The sequence below is a fragment of the Moschus berezovskii genome, chromosome 21 (assembly GCF_049115385.1).
Source record: "Moschus berezovskii isolate FMDL1 chromosome 21, NW_MosBer_1.0, whole genome shotgun sequence".
Lineage (NCBI taxonomy): Eukaryota > Metazoa > Chordata > Mammalia > Artiodactyla > Moschidae > Moschus > Moschus berezovskii.
In genome coordinates, this window is record NC_142480.1 from 22,550,655 (window position 1) to 22,571,051 (window position 20,397).

At 37.6% G+C, this 20,397-nt stretch overlaps 1 protein-coding gene across 7 annotated transcripts in view; it reads right to left on the reverse strand.

Annotated features, from left to right (window-relative positions):
- Positions 1-20,397, reverse strand: part of MIPOL1 (mirror-image polydactyly 1) — a 312,066-nt gene that overhangs the window by 251,391 nt on the left and 40,278 nt on the right. For 5 of the 7 annotated variants that reach the window (XM_088829476.1, XM_088829478.1, XM_088829477.1 and 2 more), the window contains exons 2-3: positions 7,063-7,131; positions 2,104-2,182 (exon numbers count right to left, since the gene is read on the reverse strand). The exons of 1 other annotated variant lie outside the window; for it this stretch is intronic. In XM_088829476.1, the coding sequence (XP_088685602.1) occupies positions 2,104-2,182; positions 7,063-7,113 (130 nt within the window). In that variant the 5' untranslated portion in view covers positions 7,114-7,131. Of the gene's footprint in view, positions 1-2,103; positions 2,183-2,755; positions 2,894-7,062; positions 7,132-20,397 lie in introns of all 7 variants that reach the window. One more of the 7 variants, XM_088829479.1, reaches the window with a different exon arrangement.

The following is a 20,397-nucleotide window of genomic DNA, read 5'->3' on the forward strand; positions in this document are numbered from 1 at the left end:
TCAAGTTTTCAACTATATGTCATACTATATTCAGAATGATTTGTTATCCAAGGATTTCAGATATGCAACTGTATCCAGGTTTAGTGTAAAAGACCTCAAATAAAAACCAAACATTTTAAAAACCTGTCTGTGTGGGCTTATTCTACCTTGCTCTGCACACAGATGGGTGTCCTCTATTTACCTACCTACGTTTATACCCATCCCTCCATCCATCCTTCCATCCCTCCATCTATCTCATCCATCCATCCTTCCATCTATCCATCCTTCCATCCCATCCATCCTTCCTTCCATCCATCCATCCATCCATCCCTCCATCCATCTCATCCATCCATCCTTCCATCCACCCATCCATCCTTCCATCCCATCCATCCATCCTTCCATCTTTCCATCCCATCCATCCTTCCATCTTTCCATCTCATCCATCCATCCCATCCATCCATCCATCCCATCCATACATCCATCCCATCCATCCATCCTTCCATCCCATCCATCCATCCATCCTTCCATCCCATCCATCCATCCTATCCATCCATCCATCCCATCCATCCATCCATCCATCCTTCTATCCCATCCATCCAACCTTCCATCCCATCCATCCATCCCATCCATCCATCCATCCATCCATCCATCCTTCCATCCCATCCATCCATCCATCCATCCATCCTTCCATCCCATCCATCCATCCACCCATCCATCCTTCCATCCCATCCATCCATCCATCCCATCCCTCCATCCTTCCATCTTTCCATCCCATCCATCCTTCCATCTTTCCATCTCATCCATCCATCCCATCCATCCATCCATCCCATCCATCCATCCTTCCATCCCATCCATCCATCCATCCTTCCATCCCATCCATCCATCCTATCCATCCATCCATCCTTCCATCCCATCCATCCATCCATCCATCCTTCCATCCCATCCATCCAACCTTCCATCCCATCCATCCATCCATCCTTCCATCCATCCATCCTTCCATCCCATCCATCCATCCATCCATCCATCCTTCCATCCCATCCATCCATCCATCCATCCTTCCATCCCATCCATCCAACCTTCCATCCCATCCATCCATCCATCCATCCTTCCATCCCATCCATCCACCCTTCCATCCCATCCATCCATCCTTCCACTATTCCTCCCTTTGGTAGGACATCTCTGTCTGTCTTTCAAACTGTGCTTGTCTCTGACCGCTCTCTCCCTCTGCACTTGGATCTGTTTCTCTCCTTGTCTGACTGTTTTCATGTCTCTGTCTCTTGTTCGAAGTATTTCTTCCGCTTTCCTCTGCACGTCTCTGCGAGTGTCTGTGGCTCTGACTCTTTAGGGACAGTCCCCCTTTGACTGTTTTTCTGTGGTTGTCTCTGAGTGTGTCTTGTAGTGTACAAGTGTCTCTGTGCCTGTATGTGTGTCTCTTCTCCATACATGTCTGTCTGTCTCTGCATGTGTGTGTATCTCCTATGTCTCCTTAACTTTGTGTCTCATCGCTGTCTCTCTCTGAGAGTGTCTGCGTGTACACAGGCGCCCCTCTCTCTCAGCACGCCTCTTTCCCGTCTCCCCCCAACCCCTCTCTCTCTGTATGTCTGTCTCCTCATTGTGTTCTCTTACTCGGGTATCTCTCCTCCACGAGTCTTGGGATGTGTGTCTTTTTGTGTGTATCTCTGCATGCATCTCTTTCTGTGCGTACCTCTACACATGTATCTGTGTCTTTTTCAATGAGTTTACCATCTCCCCTTAGGTCTGTGTCTCCTTTCTCTGTTCGGGTTTCTTTCTCTGACTTTACCTCTCTGTATGCATTTCTCTAGTCGTTCTCTCAATCTCCTCTGTCACTTTGTGGGTGTGTGTCTTTCTCTGTGTGTGTCTGCTTTGCTTTTTCTCTTTCAGTGTCTCTGGCTCTGTGCCTTTTTCTCATTTCTCCTCGTGTCTCTTTTGCAGAATGTGGGTCTTTTTGTGTATAGTTCCTTCCTTGAGTGTGTGCATGCACGCATGTGTGCTTGTGCTTATCTGCTTCTGTCTAACACACTGGTTAGAACAAACACACTTCATTCAGTGCCTTAAAGTAGCACATCACCTGGGGTTTGGTATTAATACCTTAAAAGTCCTTACCTTTTGACCAGTCCTCCATGTGCACTTCTGTTCTTGTTTGCTCTGGCAATGTCTCTGGTTTTTGCGCCAAGATTTGAGGCTAAAATAAAGCCAACTCTAGATAAATAAACTTAAAACAATATATCAGAACACACCTAAATCTTACCTTTGTTTAACAGAGAATTTACAGGATAACTGGTTTTCTAAAACACTTATAATAGGACAATTAACTGTATATTTCAACACGTGAAATTAAATCATTTTTTCTCAGAAAAAAAGTTCTTTCATTCACACTTACATTTTAGTAAATACCATTCAAGGGTAAGCGTCTAGACATTCTTGCTCCTTTAGTTAGGGAACTATTCAATTTATTTAACTAAAGTCTTCTCCAACTATTAACACAACTTCAACAATTTAAGAAAAATTAAAAATTTACTCTATTTGTCATATGTTTATAGCAAAAATTTCAAACTTATTTATTTGAATGTATATTTTCACAAATATTTCATAGTGTGTAATTTTAAAATGTTACTCTAATTTTTTAAAAGGTTATCTTCAGCTGTGGAATTATTGGTATTTCTCTCTTGCATTTGTTTTCATAATAAATATGATCAAAACTATGCAAGTTCACTTTTTTGCATGCTTTTAAAGAGAATAATAAAATTAGATTCACCTCACAGCTAGAACTCTGCGTTCTTTAAAAAGTCCGCAAATAAAGCTGTAGCAAGCTTCTCCTATTCCAATTTTCTCTAAATATGTTGATCTGGAGTTGGCAATCTTTTTCTAAGTTCCTCATTTACTTTTGGATTAACTGAAAATATAGGAAGTTATTAATATCAAAGAAATATGTTCCAGTCAATGAAGCCATTTCCCTCCATATTGCCCAAAAAGGTTAATAATAATTGCAGTCTTTTAATAAGAGATTCATATAGCAAGACATGTAGAAAATACAGTCTTTAATAACCTCTGGAGTATTTTAAAACATGCCTTACAGGTCTTAATGTGCTTAGTAATATACTATTTAAAACCATAATTTTATCCCTTTGCGATATACAGTCACTCTTCCTCATCATTTACCCAGCTAATGAATGCCAGCAATTAGTAAAATGTAATCCCATTGCACAATCATTTTAATGCTTTTAGCACTCAGAAAAGTAAACACCAAATTAATACTGCTCAAGCCATATCAGATCCTAGTTGGAAGCAAGCAATTATAGTTCAGCTCCTCAGGTGTAATTAAATGATTGGAATGATTTAGTTCCATAAATGCAAGTTAATTCATAAGCAAGCAACAAATATACTGGGAGTAATTACAAGAAACATTGACAGTCTAAGTAGGGCTAATTCTTTTATGAGACTGATATAGTAAAATGCTGCCCTCTCCTGGGCATATAAGTGAACACTTCAGAGCCAAAAACAAAACATTTCCCCCAACCCAAAATCTAAGTTTTAAAAGGACACTAAAAAGAAAAGAAAAAAAAAAAAATATATATATATATATAAATTTATATATAAATTTGATTTAATTCCTTAAGCAAAAAATTTTCATTTATGGCTAATTGTGATAATTTCTTCCGTTCCGTTCCAACGCTCAGTCGTGTCCGACTCTATGCGACCCCGTGGACTGTAGCCTACCAGGCTTCTCCCTTTACACACTAGTAATTAGTGATTTTTCCATTCAAGTTCTGAATACAAGTCCCAAAACATACCAGGTAATTCGTATAATCTAATGAAACTAAATCATTCATATAGGGCACTGGCTGCACGTGAAACTTCTAGTTCCCTCTTGGACTGTCAGACCAATACCTATATTCTCTCAGTGGTAAACCCTAACTAGACTGCTAGAGATTTAAGCTATGTTTTTCAAAGTACTAAAATGGATAAGAAAAATAATCTCTGATGGATATAAAACAAAACACTCAGTATTACTGTGACTATACAAAATGGTCTAAAACTAAATGTTTTTAATGAACTCCAATTAACAACAACAACAAAGACACAGCACTGGTATAATATCACGACAAGAACATTTTAGAACATAAAGAATAGCAGGCAGTACACAAAATAAAACACCCCAGTTTTACTTAAGCCATTCCCAACTTTTTACTTTTTTAGGTTAACGTTCAGAACAAATTTACTTGAATACTACCTGATGCTTATCAACTAAATTTTTTATACTAAACTTTTAGAAATGCATTTATTACACATTTAAGTTATGATATAATCAGTAAGACACTGTTAACATATATGCATTTGTATCACTAAGCCTATTCAGAATCATCCCTTTAACTTTCTGCAAAATTGAACATATTCTCAAATATAAACAATGGTATAACAAGTGTTTAATTCTCCAATAAATGCAATAGGTACTTGAAGGGGATAATGCTTAACAGTACCAATTTTTTTAGTCGGGGAGGGAACATTATTCCTTTCTACTATGCTTTCAAATGCAGTAAAATAACTATATTCTAAGTCACAGCCTATGCAAGCTAAAAAATAAACCAAAATATTAAAAAGTGCTGCCACTAAGTTTAAAATGTACAGCACATTTGCTTTGCCCTTGATGTCACAGTCTTATTTTTCAATTCATATCTTGTACACTGTAAGTTAATTGCTTTTGGAAAGTACTTATTATTCATGTAAAAATTAATGTGCCAATGTGTTTAAATCCTCTTAAATGACCATTCATGCATCTTTCTTAAGTACCAATGAAATCTGTCAAAAGACATCAATGCAAAATGGTCTTAAAGAAAGTTCTAATAGAGATTTTTTTTCTGCTAACACAAGATTTTCATATTCACCAACTTTACTTCAATTTCATTAATTTTTTAAGCTACTTTTAATAAATTCACCAAGTAAAATTTTTAGGCCCCATAGTCTGTCATTTGTGTTCCAGCTGACATTATGAATATTAATAACAGTGTTATCCTGATTAAATAGGCTTCATATGAAATCCCTGTGAATCCTATAGCTCAGACATCTCATTTTTCCAACTCTTTATGAATTTGGATTCAGACATTAAACTGGAAAAATCTTAAAAAACAGATTTAATGGCACATTTGCATATTGTCAAGCAAAAATTAGATGTTCTAATGATTCAAATAATTACAACTTATAGATCTACATATTTTAATAGAATAGAAGATTTTTGTAAACATGCAACATATTTTACATATCTATTCATTTTAGGACAAAGGATAAGACTAATAAGATTCTGATTCCTTTCCTCATACTCACCTTAAAGATTGATATCAAGAACTTGTTTAAATCAGAAATTATATCTTCACGTTAAAATTAGTGGGATGATTTCACAGTAGACACATAAACTAGGCTTCTTAATCAAAGTGCTAAATCATTATATCACAGACAAAATATGTTAAATGCTTTAACATTACTAATATTAACAGGTTCTAGCAGCAAAATAAAATCTAACTGAAGTTCATCTTTAGCCACATAAAAAAGAAAAATAAAATCTTTACTATAACAGAACATATCATATCAGCATGTGTTAAAATGAAATCTTCTCCATCACAGAGTCCTACCCTCATTCCTCCAAGTTGTTTTTAAGTCTTGGAATAAGTGAAAAAAGAAAAAACAAATTATAGTCAAGGAAACCACATACCACCTCTAACTACACTGGAATTTGAATGTATCTGCCTATATTTCCTACTTTCATGCTATCAAAAAATGGAGACTGAAAAAAATTAAACAAACATCTCCATGCTCTGAAATGGGACTTGACTCTCCTTGTTTACTCAGCAGTAAAACACTTAATGAAACAAAATTTGTTCTTTGACCAGTCTAAAATTTCTAATCTGCCTAAAAAAGAATGAGTAATTTTTACATTTATCCTTCAAAATGAAACAATGCTTTTTGGATAGAAAGGTATTTAAAGATGGGACTTCACACCCCAAAGTAACAACACCCAGGATTTTTTAAAACGTATTTTAAATAGGAGATACCCATCTACTTTCCTCCACAAAAACCACACATAGCAAAGGTGTTCAGCTGACTTTATTTAATGGCTTTCCTTTTTCATAATGTCTCCTTAATCACAAATTTGTGTAATCTGAATCCAGAGTATAAAGCTAAGAATCATTTCTAACTATAACAAATTATATGCAACTATAACAATGCCAAATTTTGGATTTTCTGGATTGAGAAATGTTGATAATTTCTGTACTGGGATGGTTTCATTAAATGGCTAAAGAAGAGCAGTATATTTCTGAGAGCCAAATGTTATATCAGGTAACTCAACATATACAATATATGCATATGCTCTACTGATGGATTTCCATCTTACTAGACAAAAGTCTCTCAAATATTCACATTCTCTCACAAAAAATAATTCCTTTCACTGACTATCTCACATCACAGCCCACTCCCTACCAGCTCCAGATAACCCAAGTTTCCCACAGCCTGGGTAATCAAGAAAAGGTTTAGGGAAAGGGATAAAGGATAAAAGTAGCCAGATGCCATAGCTATCAAGATTTTAAATGCATATACTATTTGATCCCTCAGGTCTACTACTAGTCGTTTAAAAATATGTATATTTTTATGTACAAAGATACACATTGAAGCAATATTTATTTGGTACGAGACGATACTTATGCTGTAGTCATTCTGAACTTCTTTCTGTTCCTTGAACTCACTAAACTTATTCTTGCCTCAGAACTTTTATACTTCTCTTCTCTAGATTGCTAAACCATTTTTTCCCATCATTTAGGCCTTGCTCAAAATCCATCTGTTTGAAAGGTTTTGCCTGGCCATCCTATCTACAGTAGAAACTCCTCTCTCATCACATTACCTGTGCTACTACTTTCATGAAGCCATCTGTTTGGGTTTTACTTCATTGTTTATGATATATATCCGCCAAGGATGTATATGGAAGTTACATTCAGGCACAGCCCTTGTTTTTGTCTTTCATCTGTATCCTTAGAAGGGTGTTTGGCATACAGTAAGTAAGTATTCAGTATGTACCTGATGATCAGACAGGTGGACAGAAGATGTGAAGAGTCTCTCAACAAGCATCTGTTGTCAGTCAACCATCTAGGGATTAAATATAAAATAAATAGATAAGGCAAATAAATTTCCCATCCAAAATAAATCTTTCAGTTCAGTTCAGTCGCTCAGTCGTGTCCAACTCTTTGCAACCCCATGAATCACAGCACGCCCAGCCTCCCAGTCCATCACCAAATCCCGGAGTTCACTCAAACTCATTTCCATTGAGTTGGTGATGCCATCCAGCCATCTCATTCTCTGTCGTCCCCTTCTCCTCCTGCCCCCAATCCTTCCCAGCATCAGACTCTTTTCCAGTGAGTCAGCTCGTCGCATGAGGTGGCCAAAGTATTAGAGTTTCAGCTTTAGCATCAGTCCTTCCAATGAACACCCAGGACTGATCTCCTCTAGAATGGACTGGTTGGATCTCCTTGCAGTCCAAGGGACTCTCAAGAGTCTTCTCCAGCACCACAGTTCAAATGCATCAATTCTTTGGTGATCAGCTTTCTTCACAGTCCAACTCTCACATCCATACATGACCACTGGAAAAACCATAGCCTTGACTAGACAGACCTTTGTTGGCCAAGTAATGTCTCTGCTTTTTAATATACTATCTAGGTTGGTCATAACTTTCCTTCCAAGGAGTAAGCGTCTTTTAATTTCATGGCTGCAATCAGCATCCACAGTGATTTTGGAGCCCAAAAAAATAAAGTCTGACACTGTTTCCACTGTTACCCCATCTATTTCCCATGAACTGATGGGACCAGATGCCATGATTTTTGTTTTCTGAATGTTGAGCTTCAAGCCAACCTTTTCACTCTCCTCTTTCACTTTCATCAAGAGGCTTTTGAGTTCCTCTTCACTTTCTGCGATAAGGGTGGTGTCATCTGCATAGCTGAGGTTATTGATATTTCTCCCAGCAATCTTGATTCCAGCTCGTGCTTCTTCCAGCCCAGCGTTCCTCATGATGTTCTCCGCATATAAGTTAAATAAGCAGGGTGACAATATACAACCTTGACGTACTCCTTTTCCTATTTGAAACCAGTCTGTTGTTCCATGTCCAGTTCTAACTGTTGCTTCCTGACCTGCATACAGGTTTCTCAAGAGGCAGGTCAGGTGGTCTGGTATTACCATTTCTTTCAGAATTTTCCACAGTTTATTGTGATCCACACAGTCAAAGGCTTTGGCATAGTCAATGAAGCAGAAATAGATGTTTTTCTGGAACTCTCTTGCTTTCTCCATGATCCAGCGGATGTTGGCAATTTGATCTCTGGTTCCTCTGCCTTTTCTAAAACCTGCTTGAACATCTGGGAGTTTACGGTTCACATATTGCTGAAGCCTGGCTTGAAGAATTTTGAGCATGACTTTACTAAATCTTTAGTTAAAACAATACAGGTACAGAACATGGATAAATTAAAGACAGAAAAAACTGTAAAATTACACTCATATATGCATACACGCTTGAATAGGATACACATAGCAATCCATTATCAGTGGTTACTCTGAAGAAAGAGCCTAAGAGTTGAGGTTGAGAGACTGAGAAAGTGAGGGAGAGAAATATTTCTGTTTCATATCTATCTACCTGTATAATCTGATTTTTTTTACTATGTGCATGTATTATTTTTTAACTTAATAATGAAATAATTATTAATAACCCTGGCATTTTACAAGAAACTCTGAAAGAAGCCACATTACATCAGAGAGATTCAAAATGAACTGAAAGAAAGCTTTATGACTCCCTTGAAACTCTGAACAAATAATTAGACTAATTAACTTTTATAATTATACTTTGTCATGGCTGTTTGCTTGCTTGGTTTATGTAGAGAGAAAAGTTCTAATTTAACTAATATATGGTAGAAATATTTTAGTATAGAAAAATTTTAAATGGATGAATTTCCTGAGAATTAAGCATTTTTTTAAAAAAATCACGTTTGTTCAATTAGGGACTATTTATAACAGTCGTAGTTTCAGGATTCTAATATTTAGAGTTTATAATAGAAATTACTATCAAAAAAAGACTAATTACTTACATCATTTAATATCATGGAGGGTGTCAAATTAAAAGGAAATACATATTTAATGTTTTATGGTTTAAATATATGGTTTTCACGCAACTAAGACCCGACATAGTCAAACAAATAAATATACCTGGAACACTGCATATACTAGATGGAACACTGCAGCAGCTTTCACTGTCAGTTACAAATGACACTTTGAGAATGAATCCTGTATTGCGCAGCCTACTGATAAAATTTTAAAAAGAAAAACTTTAAAACTGGTTATTATTTTCAGAAGGTTAATCACATACAGGATTTTCTAAAATAACCTGAAACGTTTTGCTCTAGGCCAAACCAAACTAAATCACTTAATCTAGCACAGAATATAAAAACAAAGTCATCTTATAGAACAGCTTCTCTAGGGAACAAACAGCATGTTTTCTTAAGATCCATGTGATTGCCAAGTTCTGATGCAATGACACACTCCTTCACACAAAGGCTTACATTTCCATACAACCAACTGAAGTTCTTGGCAAATCAAAGGTAAAAAAGTATTAGAGCAAGTTAAATCGATCTGTAATGACAACTGGTATGAGCACCCACTTGAAATCAAATAAAAGAACAGCTGTCAGAAAACGCCCTTCTAAAATAAAAACTATAAATTCTTAATTCATCGCATATCATAATGCTTACTAACAGATTTTATCCAAAAAATTGCTTAATAATTCTCTATAGTTTATACAGTTAAATAATAAGCAGTAATAGGGACATTAACATATAACATCAATATACTCTAATGATAGCGGTTATGCTTTTGAACACTTTTAGTATTAATTTTTTTCCTTTTTTTGTTGACATACTGTTGATTTACAATGTTGTGTTAGTTTATATTTTAAATACTAAATAACAACTCATGAATATTAGTATTTCACTTTTTAAACAGTAATGTTAAAGGGAACTAGGTTGTAAAATACAATTACTAGAAACAAAAACTTTGAAGAAAGCAAAGCAAATGTTAGGCTTACAGCTCTAACTCCTTATCCAATATCAGGAAAGTCACAGTCATCAATTTCATTAATCTGCTGCTGCTAAGTGCTGCTAAGTCACTTCAGTCGTGTCCGACTCTGTGTGACCCCATAGACGGCAGCCCACCAGGCTCCCCCGTCCCTGGGATTCTTCAGGCAAGAACACTGGAGTGGGTTGCCATTTCCTTCATTAATCTGAGGACCTACCAAAGCCCATTTAACTTCTTAAGAGTCATTCTTAATAAATGTATCTGTTAATATAAGAAGCCAACTATACAGAGAAATTTCCTTCAATGATTTTATTCTTCCTGCATCTAAAATGATAAGATGTCAACTACAAATTATGTGTAAGGATGGTACTAGCTCTTTTGTTCACCATACCATGAAGAGTTTCTTAAGATTTAGAAGTATATGCTCACTAAAAATCTGTTTCAGGAAAGTTATTTTTTAAAACATATCAAGATGGCAAAATGACTGAGTTTAAAGTATTATTAATACTTACAAAATTAATATTTACTAAAACTGTACAGTGTTTCACAGTACTAAATTAACCAATATGTGCTATTAATTTTAAGACATTTTCCACAAGAAAATGCTCTTTCATTTTAAAAGAATTTTCTTTCTTTTAAGAAACTGCATCTCTAGGATGTGTTGATTTACACTATAATCATAATCATGTTGAAGCTGGGTTATGAGTACATCGGGGCTCATTATTCCATTTCTATACTCTTGTATATTTGTAATTTTCCATAATAGCTTAAGATATAATATAAAAGAGTATATACACTATCATTTACTTTCACAGAACTAGCAATGAATACTTCATTTTATAATAGAACTTAATTATCAAACTTTTATCAGTTTCATGCCTGATATATGTATCCACAAACATATTATATAACAAATATTGCACATGGTTCATGAATATATCATATATACACACCTCACATGGATTCTATATTGCATGTCATTTAGAGAAAAGCCTAAAAGTTTCATCTTACCATACAGGAACTGAACAGAAAATATTATCTGCTTAGAAATATGTACTTTATTAAAATGCTTTGGAATTACTCCCTGACCTTATACTTAATAACTTCCTGAAGCTAAGACCTTACGTTACCAATGACCTAGTGCATATGCTGGATAGGTACACTCTGTCACCTTTAGTAAACATTCTCCTCACCAAGTCACTCAGAGGCCATCTGCTGCACCCTGAAGCAATATCCTAGTTAGTTACTGCTACCGACATGTGATGTAAGTAACCAAGTTTCTCTTTTGTTGGAGTCAAAGCTACATGAATCTGAAATATTTCCTAATTTTATCTTAAAAGATACGTATTTTCATTGCTGGAGATATTTCTCATTTGGGGAACAGTGATAGTTCTTTGTATATGCACAGTAATTATCTCTTAATTAACAAAGATGGTGATTTAGAAGAATCATAAGCAGAAATAGTGACAATGACTATTGTTTAGTTGCTAAGTTGTGTCTGACTCTTTTGCAACCCCATGTACTACAGCCGACCAGGCTCCTCTGTCCATGGGATTTCCCAGACAAGAATAACGGAGTGGGTTTCCATTTCCTTCTCCAGGGAGTCTTCCCAACCCAGGTCTTCCACATTGCCAGGCGGCTTCTTTACCAGCTGAGCCACAAGGGAAGCCAAAGTAGATTTTTTTTTGGAATTCCCTTGCTTTTTCTATGATCCAGAAGATGCTGGCAATTTGATCTCTGGCTCCATCACCTTTCTTAAATTCAGATTGCACATCTGGAATTTCTTGGCTCATGCACTGCTAAAGCCTAGCTTGAAGGATTTTGAGCTTAACCTTGTTAGCATGTGAAATGAGTGCAACTGTACGGTACTATGAACATTCTTTGGCATTGCCTTTCTTTGTGATTGGAATGAAAATGGACCTTTTCCAATCCTGTGGACACTGCTGAATTTTCCAAATTTGCTGGTATATTGAGTGCAGCACTTTAACAGCATCATCTTTTTAAAAAGCTCAACTGGAATTCCATCACCTCCACTACCTTTGTTTATAGCAAAGCTTCCTAAGCTTGACTGCACTTGACTGCACTCCAAGATGTCTGCCCTAGATGAGTGACACACCCTTTCTTCTTTTTCCAACCACCTACTCAACATCTGAGCCAGACACAAGGCACCCAGCAAATTAGGTGGAAAAGTGAACTACCTAAGATTAAAATCCAAAGTCTTTGCCATGGTGGGGCAAGGAATACAAACTTGTACTTAAGCCAATCAATTAATGTAAAATGGTTAGCAATCTGAGACTATACAGTCCAGCCAGAAATTTTAAAGAAAAAAAAAATTAGGTCATGAACTACATTTCTTTACAAGATCATTTCTTTTGAAAATAAGCTCATAGCCACAAGAAAAAACTATAACGTATATGAAAGAATTTAACATAAGGAAAAGCAGTACAGGCATATGAAAGAAAGAGGTGGAGATTCAGACTTGAAGTAGAGAAAACTAGGCAACCTGAAATCAATCTTCACAACAGGTATAATTTTCAAATTGTCATGTACAGAAATCAGTACAACCCATTAAGTAAAAGCAATCAGTTTCTAAAGAAGCATAGATAGATATAAAAATAAATCAAGTAGAAACTGTTCAGAAATAAGAAAAGTTAATTCAAGTTGAAACTCCATAGATGAAGTAAAAACTATCAAACAGTAGAGCACGGAATTAAAGATCTGCAGGCAGAAAGGAAGATATTCTTCAGAATGCTACATAGAATAATACTCTAAAAATATAAAAAAGAAGTCAAGCAACATGGAAGATAAAATATTAATAAGATGTTCTAACATATGCCCAGTAAGGGATTGAGCAGGGGAAAAGCATAAAAAGACATGAAAAGTAAATTAATAACATATACTCCAAATAGGACAGAAAATGTGTCCCTGGAAAAGAGTAACTGAATCAGAGTTATACAGTATCAACATCCCATAACTCCCATGGAAATGCAATCCCAGCATCACATTCTGGCTGTGATCCTTCATTTTCTTCAAATTTCCTGAAATTTCTGCACAACTACATTATTTTGTTAACTACAAATCACATGATTTGTAGTGATCCTTCATTTTCTTCAAATTTCCTGAAAGTTCTGCACAACTACATTATTTTGTTACCTACAAATCACGTATAGTGATTTGTATAGTGATGCATATACTACCCTTCACAATACCAAGAGATGTTTAAAAATACTAAGTCTGTTGATCTTTATCCTGGTTCTTCACCCTTTCCATCAAGGCACAAGGAGTCACCAATACAACTGCTTGTTAATGTCCAATGTGATATTATTTCTTCATTTTTTTATAATCCAGCACTATCACTTACACATCTCATGTCACCAACTTGGTCAAAACTGCTTGCCAAAAATCAAAATAAATGGCAGAATGCCAAGCCACACTTAAAGGCTGAGAGCATTGAGTACAATCTGCAATCTTGCTTCTCATGGGCTAAAATGATGCTATTGCTCTTGAAACATAGGAAAAATATGTATTAGCAATGTTCTACAAAATTTTTCTTTATATACACAGAAATAAATAGAACTCAAAAAAGAAAACCACCTCGCCCTGTATCTACATTCTTTCTCAGAAAGCTAGCTGAGACTGTGCTCCATCAACACGTGGGAGTAAAGTATGAAAGAGGTGAAAAGAATAACCATGGTCATGGCGAGAAGGATAATAGCTATACACCAGACACAGATAATAGCCATGCAAAGTTGACAGCATTAAGAAAACTTCAGGAGTAATTTGTTCAAGAAAGGGTAATTTGAGAAGAGATAGAAATAAATGAAAAGAGAGTTTGGAGTTGAATCAATAATAAATATACAGAAAATAAAGCAAAATAGCAGTAAAGTATGCAGGTGAGGGAGAAGGGAAAATAATAAAAATATACATGTGTTAATTGTGAGTAGCATCCGCATTACCATAACAATATAAAGACTATATTTTTCCTAAATAAAGTTAGAGTATAGTTATACTGTAACAGAAAGGGAGCTGTGTGTTGGGACAGAGGTATCAAAGAGATCTATATCCTTGCCTTAGTTACCAGGACCTCCCTCCTTTCACTCTTCCTTTCTGTTTGAAATAGGTTAACATCTAGAACTTATACTTCCCAGTCTCTTTGCAGCTCATGGTTTGAATGTAAAAAAAAAAAAAAAAGTTCTACCAATGAGATGTTCTCTAGTAAGATATGGAAGAAGAAAGGAAAGCAAAGGTTATCCGTCTGCTTGCAGCATGTAAGGTCAGACAGACATAAGTGTTTCTAGTGACAGAGACCCTGAAGTTTAATGAGGCGCATAAGCCTCCTAGATATGACAGCGAGCAGGAGTGCCAGCCATAAAAACAGCTTTCTGACCTCTAGATTGCAACAATATCACAACCCTGAACCATGGTCTAGAGGTAGTCCCTAACTACTGTTCCAGCTCTTAGAATAAGTTTGTAAGCTGTTAATTCCCATATAAAGGACCTTTCTGCTTGAAATACCTAGAGTTGTTTTTTCCCCCGTCCCATAATGTAACTGATATCTTCCCTATCTTCATAAGTCCATGAATTATGACAAAACTGGGATGAAAATCAAGAAGCTGAAATATAAGCATGCTATACAGAAATATTTCAGGAGATCTGCTCATTTCCTTTCATGGCCTCAACAAAGCTACAAATATATGCAGAGTAACTCTCCCTAACAGGGACCTAAAAACTAGATAGACAGAGTCTCCACAACAAAAGGTAAAAAAGGACAACAACAAGGCAGGTAGGAGACGTAGAGATGGTCTCTGCAAGGGAAAAAAAAAAAAACACCCCAACTTCAGCAATCCACAGACAGGAGAGATTACAAAGGTATATGCATTTCCCCTGGGAGCAGAGGATTCAAGCTCCACATCAGGCACCTAAACCCCTAGATCCTGCACAAGAGAAATAAGCCCCCAACAGCTGGTTTTGAAAACCAATAAGGAATATGCCCAGGAAAACTACAGAACTGCAGAAAATGGAAAACTTGCTCTTAAAGTGCTTGAGCACAGTCCCATTCCACACAAAAACACCATGGGAAAAGCGCATGGAATGAAGTGTGAAGGGAATCCATCCAGTAATCTTGAAGAGTCTGCTGGAGAGATAGGAACAGTTGGGACGCTCCCTGGGGCCTGAGAAACTGGTGAGAACAACTTTTGCAATCTCAGGCTACCCTGCAGATGCCATTGTGAAATTCTCCCTCTAGTCTGTTAGCTCCAGAGGGTACACCTTGTTGTGAGCCTTGCCCACCTCGGTCTTCACTGGGTTTCACAGCCAGAAGTGTGACAACTGCACCTGCCAGCTCACTGCAGTAGCCACCATCAGGCCCTGAAGCCAGTCTGAGGGCCAGCTCCACCCACCAACACTCCATTGCAACAGTCATAGCCCCACCACGAAAGAACGCAAAAATACAAAGAACTGTAAGAGATTACTATGAACAATTATATTACCAACAAATGACAACTTAGAAGAAATGGGTAAATTCCTAGAAGCATATATAATCTTCCAGGACTGAATCATGAAGAAAAAGAAAATGTGAATAGATCAATTACTTGCAAGTAGATGGAAACCATAATCAACAATCTCCCAAAAAAACAAAAGCCCAGAACCAGACATTTCACAAGAAAATTCTATAAAACATTCAAGGAGTATTTAATACCTATCCTTTTCAAGTTCTTCCATTTGAAGAGGGAAATCTTCCAAAGACATTTTATAAAACCAGCATACCAAACCAGACACCACAAAAAGAAAATATAAGAGGCTAACATCCTTGATGATTGTTAAGTGCAAAAATCCTCAACAAAATACCGAATCCAACTGAATCCAATGATATATTAAAATGATCAAACACTAAAATCAAGTGGCATTTATTTCAGGGAATCAACAATGATTCAACATCTGCAAATCAATCTACATGATACATCACATTTTAAAAAATGAAAAATAAAAATCATGATTATCTCAATGGATATAGAAAATGCATCTGACAAAACCCAACGTCCATTTATGATAAAAACTCTCAACAAAGTAGGTACAGAGGGAACAAACCTTAGCAAAATGAAGGTCATATATGACAAATCCACAGCTGACATCATATTCAGTAGTTAAAAAATAAAAACTTTTCCTCCAAGACCAGAATAAGACAAGTATGCTTACTCTCACCACTTTCATTCAAAAGAGTACTGGACGTACTATCCACAGCAATTACACAAGAAAAAGAAACAAAAGGCATCCAAATCAGAAAGAAAGAAGTGTAAAACTGTCACTACTTGCCGATGACACGATACTATATATAGAAATTTATAAAGATTTCACCAGAAAATTGGTTAGAATAAATGAATAAGGTATAGGATACAAAATCAATACACAGAATCTGTGGTATTTCTATACACTAATAACAAACTATTCAGTTCAGTTCAGTTCAGTTCAGTCGCTCAGTCGTGTCCGACTCTCCGCGACCCCATGAATCACAGCACGCCAGGCCTCCCTGTCCATCACCAACTCCCGGAGTTCACTCAAACTCATGTCCACCGAGTCGGTGATGCCATCCAGCCATCTCATTCTCCGTCGTCCCCTTCTCCTCCCGCCCCCAACCTTTCCCAGCATCAGAGTCTTTTCCAGTGAGTCAACTCGTCGCATGAGGTGGCCAAAGTATTGCAGTTTCAGCTTTAGCATCAGTCCCTCCAATGAACATCCAGGATTGATCTCCTCTAGAATGGACTGGTTGGATCTCCTTGCAGTATAAGGGACTCTCAAGAGTCTTCTCCAACACCAGAGAGAAGGCAAATTTTAAAAATCTCATTTACAGCTGCATCAAAAAGTTTAAAACACCTAAAAATAAATTTAACCAATGAGGTGAAAACCTGTACACTAAAAACTATGACACTGATAAAAGAAACTGAAGAAGACACCAAAAAAAAAAAAAAATGGTCCCGCTGTCTGGTCATGCTCTTATGTGTATCTTCATTCCAAGCCATTCAGTTCAGTTCAGTCGCTCAGTCGCGTCCGACTCTCCGCGACCCCATGAATCACAGCACGCCAGGCCTCCCTGTCCATCACCAACTCCCGGAGTACGCTCAAACTCATGTCCACAGAGTTGGTGATGCCATCCAGCCATCTCATTCTCCGTCGTCCCCTTCTCCTCCCGCCCCCAACCTTTCCCAGCATCAGAGTCTTTTCCAAGCCATTAAGAGGTCCCTTTATCTAGAGCCTCCCTCAGAAGCAGACCTCCTTGGAGGCAGTGGGAGGAGAACACTTTTCTAAACTCTGAGTCAGTAAACAGTACTTTTCCATTCCTAGCCCTTTTCTCTCTCTGTCCTCCTTGCAGTACCCTCTAATCCCCAAACTAGGCCCAAAATAATGCAGTGACTTTTTATTAGGGTTTCCCCAAATAGTGAGATGACTCCCACATTTGTGTTGATTCACCTCACCCTCAGACTTCCCTGACAGTCCAGTGGTTAAGACTCTATGCTCCCAACATGAGTGGGGCAGGTCTGATCCCAGGTCAGAGAACTAGGATCCACATGACTCACCACACAGCCAAAAACAAACAAAGAGAAACACTCAATAGAAGGAATGTCAGCAAAATGACAGGCTAGAAAGTGCCAAGCTCTCATTATTGCAGAACAGTTTTAAAAAGAAAAAGAAACAGGAACAGCCTAAGCCAACTTGTTGAAGCTCTGGAAAACAGTCAAAAGTTAACACTAGTCAAGCAAACACCAAATCAAGAAAAAGTCATCTTTAAAATGGCAGAAGAGTTCCGCGGTATTTCCCCTCATTGTTCCCACCCCTTCTCCAATGTCAGCTCCTGAAGCAGCAGCAGAAGCCTGGTTCCCAGTTTCCAGGGGACAGGGAAGGCTTGATATGGAAATTATTCTACAATTCTATTCTAACCTGTCTGGAGGGTATCTGAAGGACTGACATAAGGCACTTGCCTTTTTATCACCCAGTCTGGAACTTCAGTACTTGGTAAAGCTACAAGAAAACTACAGACCCACACCCAGGGCAAGAAAGATGGAGACATACACTAGACCATCTAAGGCCTGGAAGAGAAGACAGGGAGACTGGGAAATTAACACAAGTAAAAGCAGGGGGAATTTAGAGAGTGACCTAGGCTTCCCTGGTGGCTCAGGTAAAGAATCTGCCTGCTCTGCAGGAAGCATGGGTTTGATCCCTGGGTCAGGAAGATCCTCTGGAGGAAATGGCAACCCACTCCAGTACTCTTGCCTGGGAAATCCCATGGACAGAGGAACCTGGCGGGCTATAGCCCATGAGGTCGCCAAGAGTTCACACAACTTAGCAACTAAACCACCACCTCCACAGAAAGTTATCTGTATGCTCAGAAAGGAAGACCTTAAGCTTTTACCTCAGGCTGAACTCTATACTCAAAGAAGCCTAGCTAAGGATTGAAGCCTAGTTAAGGGTTGGTTGAAGATTACCAAAGCACAGAGGTAATCTGCAAAGACTCGAAGAGCTGGCATTCAAGGAAGTCTCTGTAAACACATTAGCTGAGTGTGAATTAAAGGAACAGAGACTTCAGGGATCACAAACAAAGAGAAACATTCTGCAAAAACAATTTGGAAAAGTCTCAAACTACTACAGCTTTCAAAAGGATATAAAAAAAAAGGACAAAGAATTTGAATAGACGTTTCATCAAAGAAGATACACAAATAGCCAAAAAATACATGAAAAGATGCTTGGCATCACTAACCATTAGGAAAATCCAAATCAAAACTACTTTTCATATAACAGAATGGCTGGTATCAAAAAACTTAAAATACCAAGAGCAAGGACGTAGAGGAATTGGAACCATTGCACATTGTAGGTAGAAATGTAAAATGATGCAACTGCTGTAGAAAACAGTTTGGCAGCTTCCCAGAGTTAAACAGAATTACCCAAGACTCACCAATCCCACTACTAGGTATACATCCCAAAGAATTGACATCAGAGACTCAAACAAATACTTGTAAGCCAACATTCACAGCAGCATAATTTACAAAGCTAAAAGGTGGAAATAACCCAAGTGCCCACTGACAGATGAATGAATAAGCAATTCCACTTACATAAGGTACCGGAAGTAGGCAAGTTCAGAAAGAAAGCAGAATGGAGGTTACCAGGAGCTGGAGGAGGAGAGATTCAGGAGTTACTATTTAATGCATACAGAGTTTGTTTCTATTTGGGATGATGAAAGTTCTGGAAATGGGTAATGGTGATGATTACACAATACTGTGAATGTACTTGAAGACACTGAAAGGTCTACTTAAAAATGGTTAATGAGCCACGTGGCAGGGTTGTCCTTCCTGGGTTTCTTTACCCATCTCCTCTCTGCCTGCATGCCCTTCCCCATAAAATCTCTTGCTTTGTCAGGATGTGTGTCTCCTTGGACAACGCATTTCTGAGTGTTAGACAAGAGCCTACTCAGGGCCCCTGGAAGGGGTCCCCTCCCTGTAACAAAAATGTCACTATCAGTTCAGTTCAGTCGCCCAGTCGTGTCTGACTCTCTGCGACCCCATGAATCACAGCACGCCAGGCCTCCCTATCCATCACCAACTCCCGGAGTTCACCCAAACTCATATCCATCGAGTCAGTGATGCCATCCAGCCACCTCATCTTCTGTCACTATAATGGCATTAAAAAAAAAGGTTGGGGAACTTCCACTTTAAGAATGCAGTTGTAAGTGGACCACATTAGAGCTCTACCAGTACTGCAGAGACCTGCAAACGAGTCGTGACTGGAATTGACACTTATTTTTTTCTAGAATTTACTTTGTTATTGCTGTTCAGTCACCAAGTTGTGTCCGACTCTTCATGACCCCATGGACTGCAGCACACTTTAACAGAAGTATTTAACAGTCAAAGATTTAATTAAAAGTTTGGAACAGAGAATCACTTATTAATTAGAACTGCCTGAATATGCTTTCACTGATTGTTACCTACAAAAATAGGCAAAGAAATAAAATATTACATGGACAGAACACATTCCTTACCACTCTCAAAGTAATGATCTGATTAAAAATTGGAATGAGCAATTAAAACATATGTTATTTAAAATGATGGGAGATAAGGCATTGAGGGCTGGCTAACTCAAGTTGGCCACTGAGTTAAAACGTTAAATATGAGAGGAAGTAAAAGGGGACCCCACCAGAAACATTTCTAGTGTCGACTTAAAAAATATTTACAACCTAAAAGCTGAGTTGTTGCTGTTGTTCCATTGTTCAGTCGTATTCAACTCTTTGTGACCCCATGGACTACAGCATGTCAGGCTTCC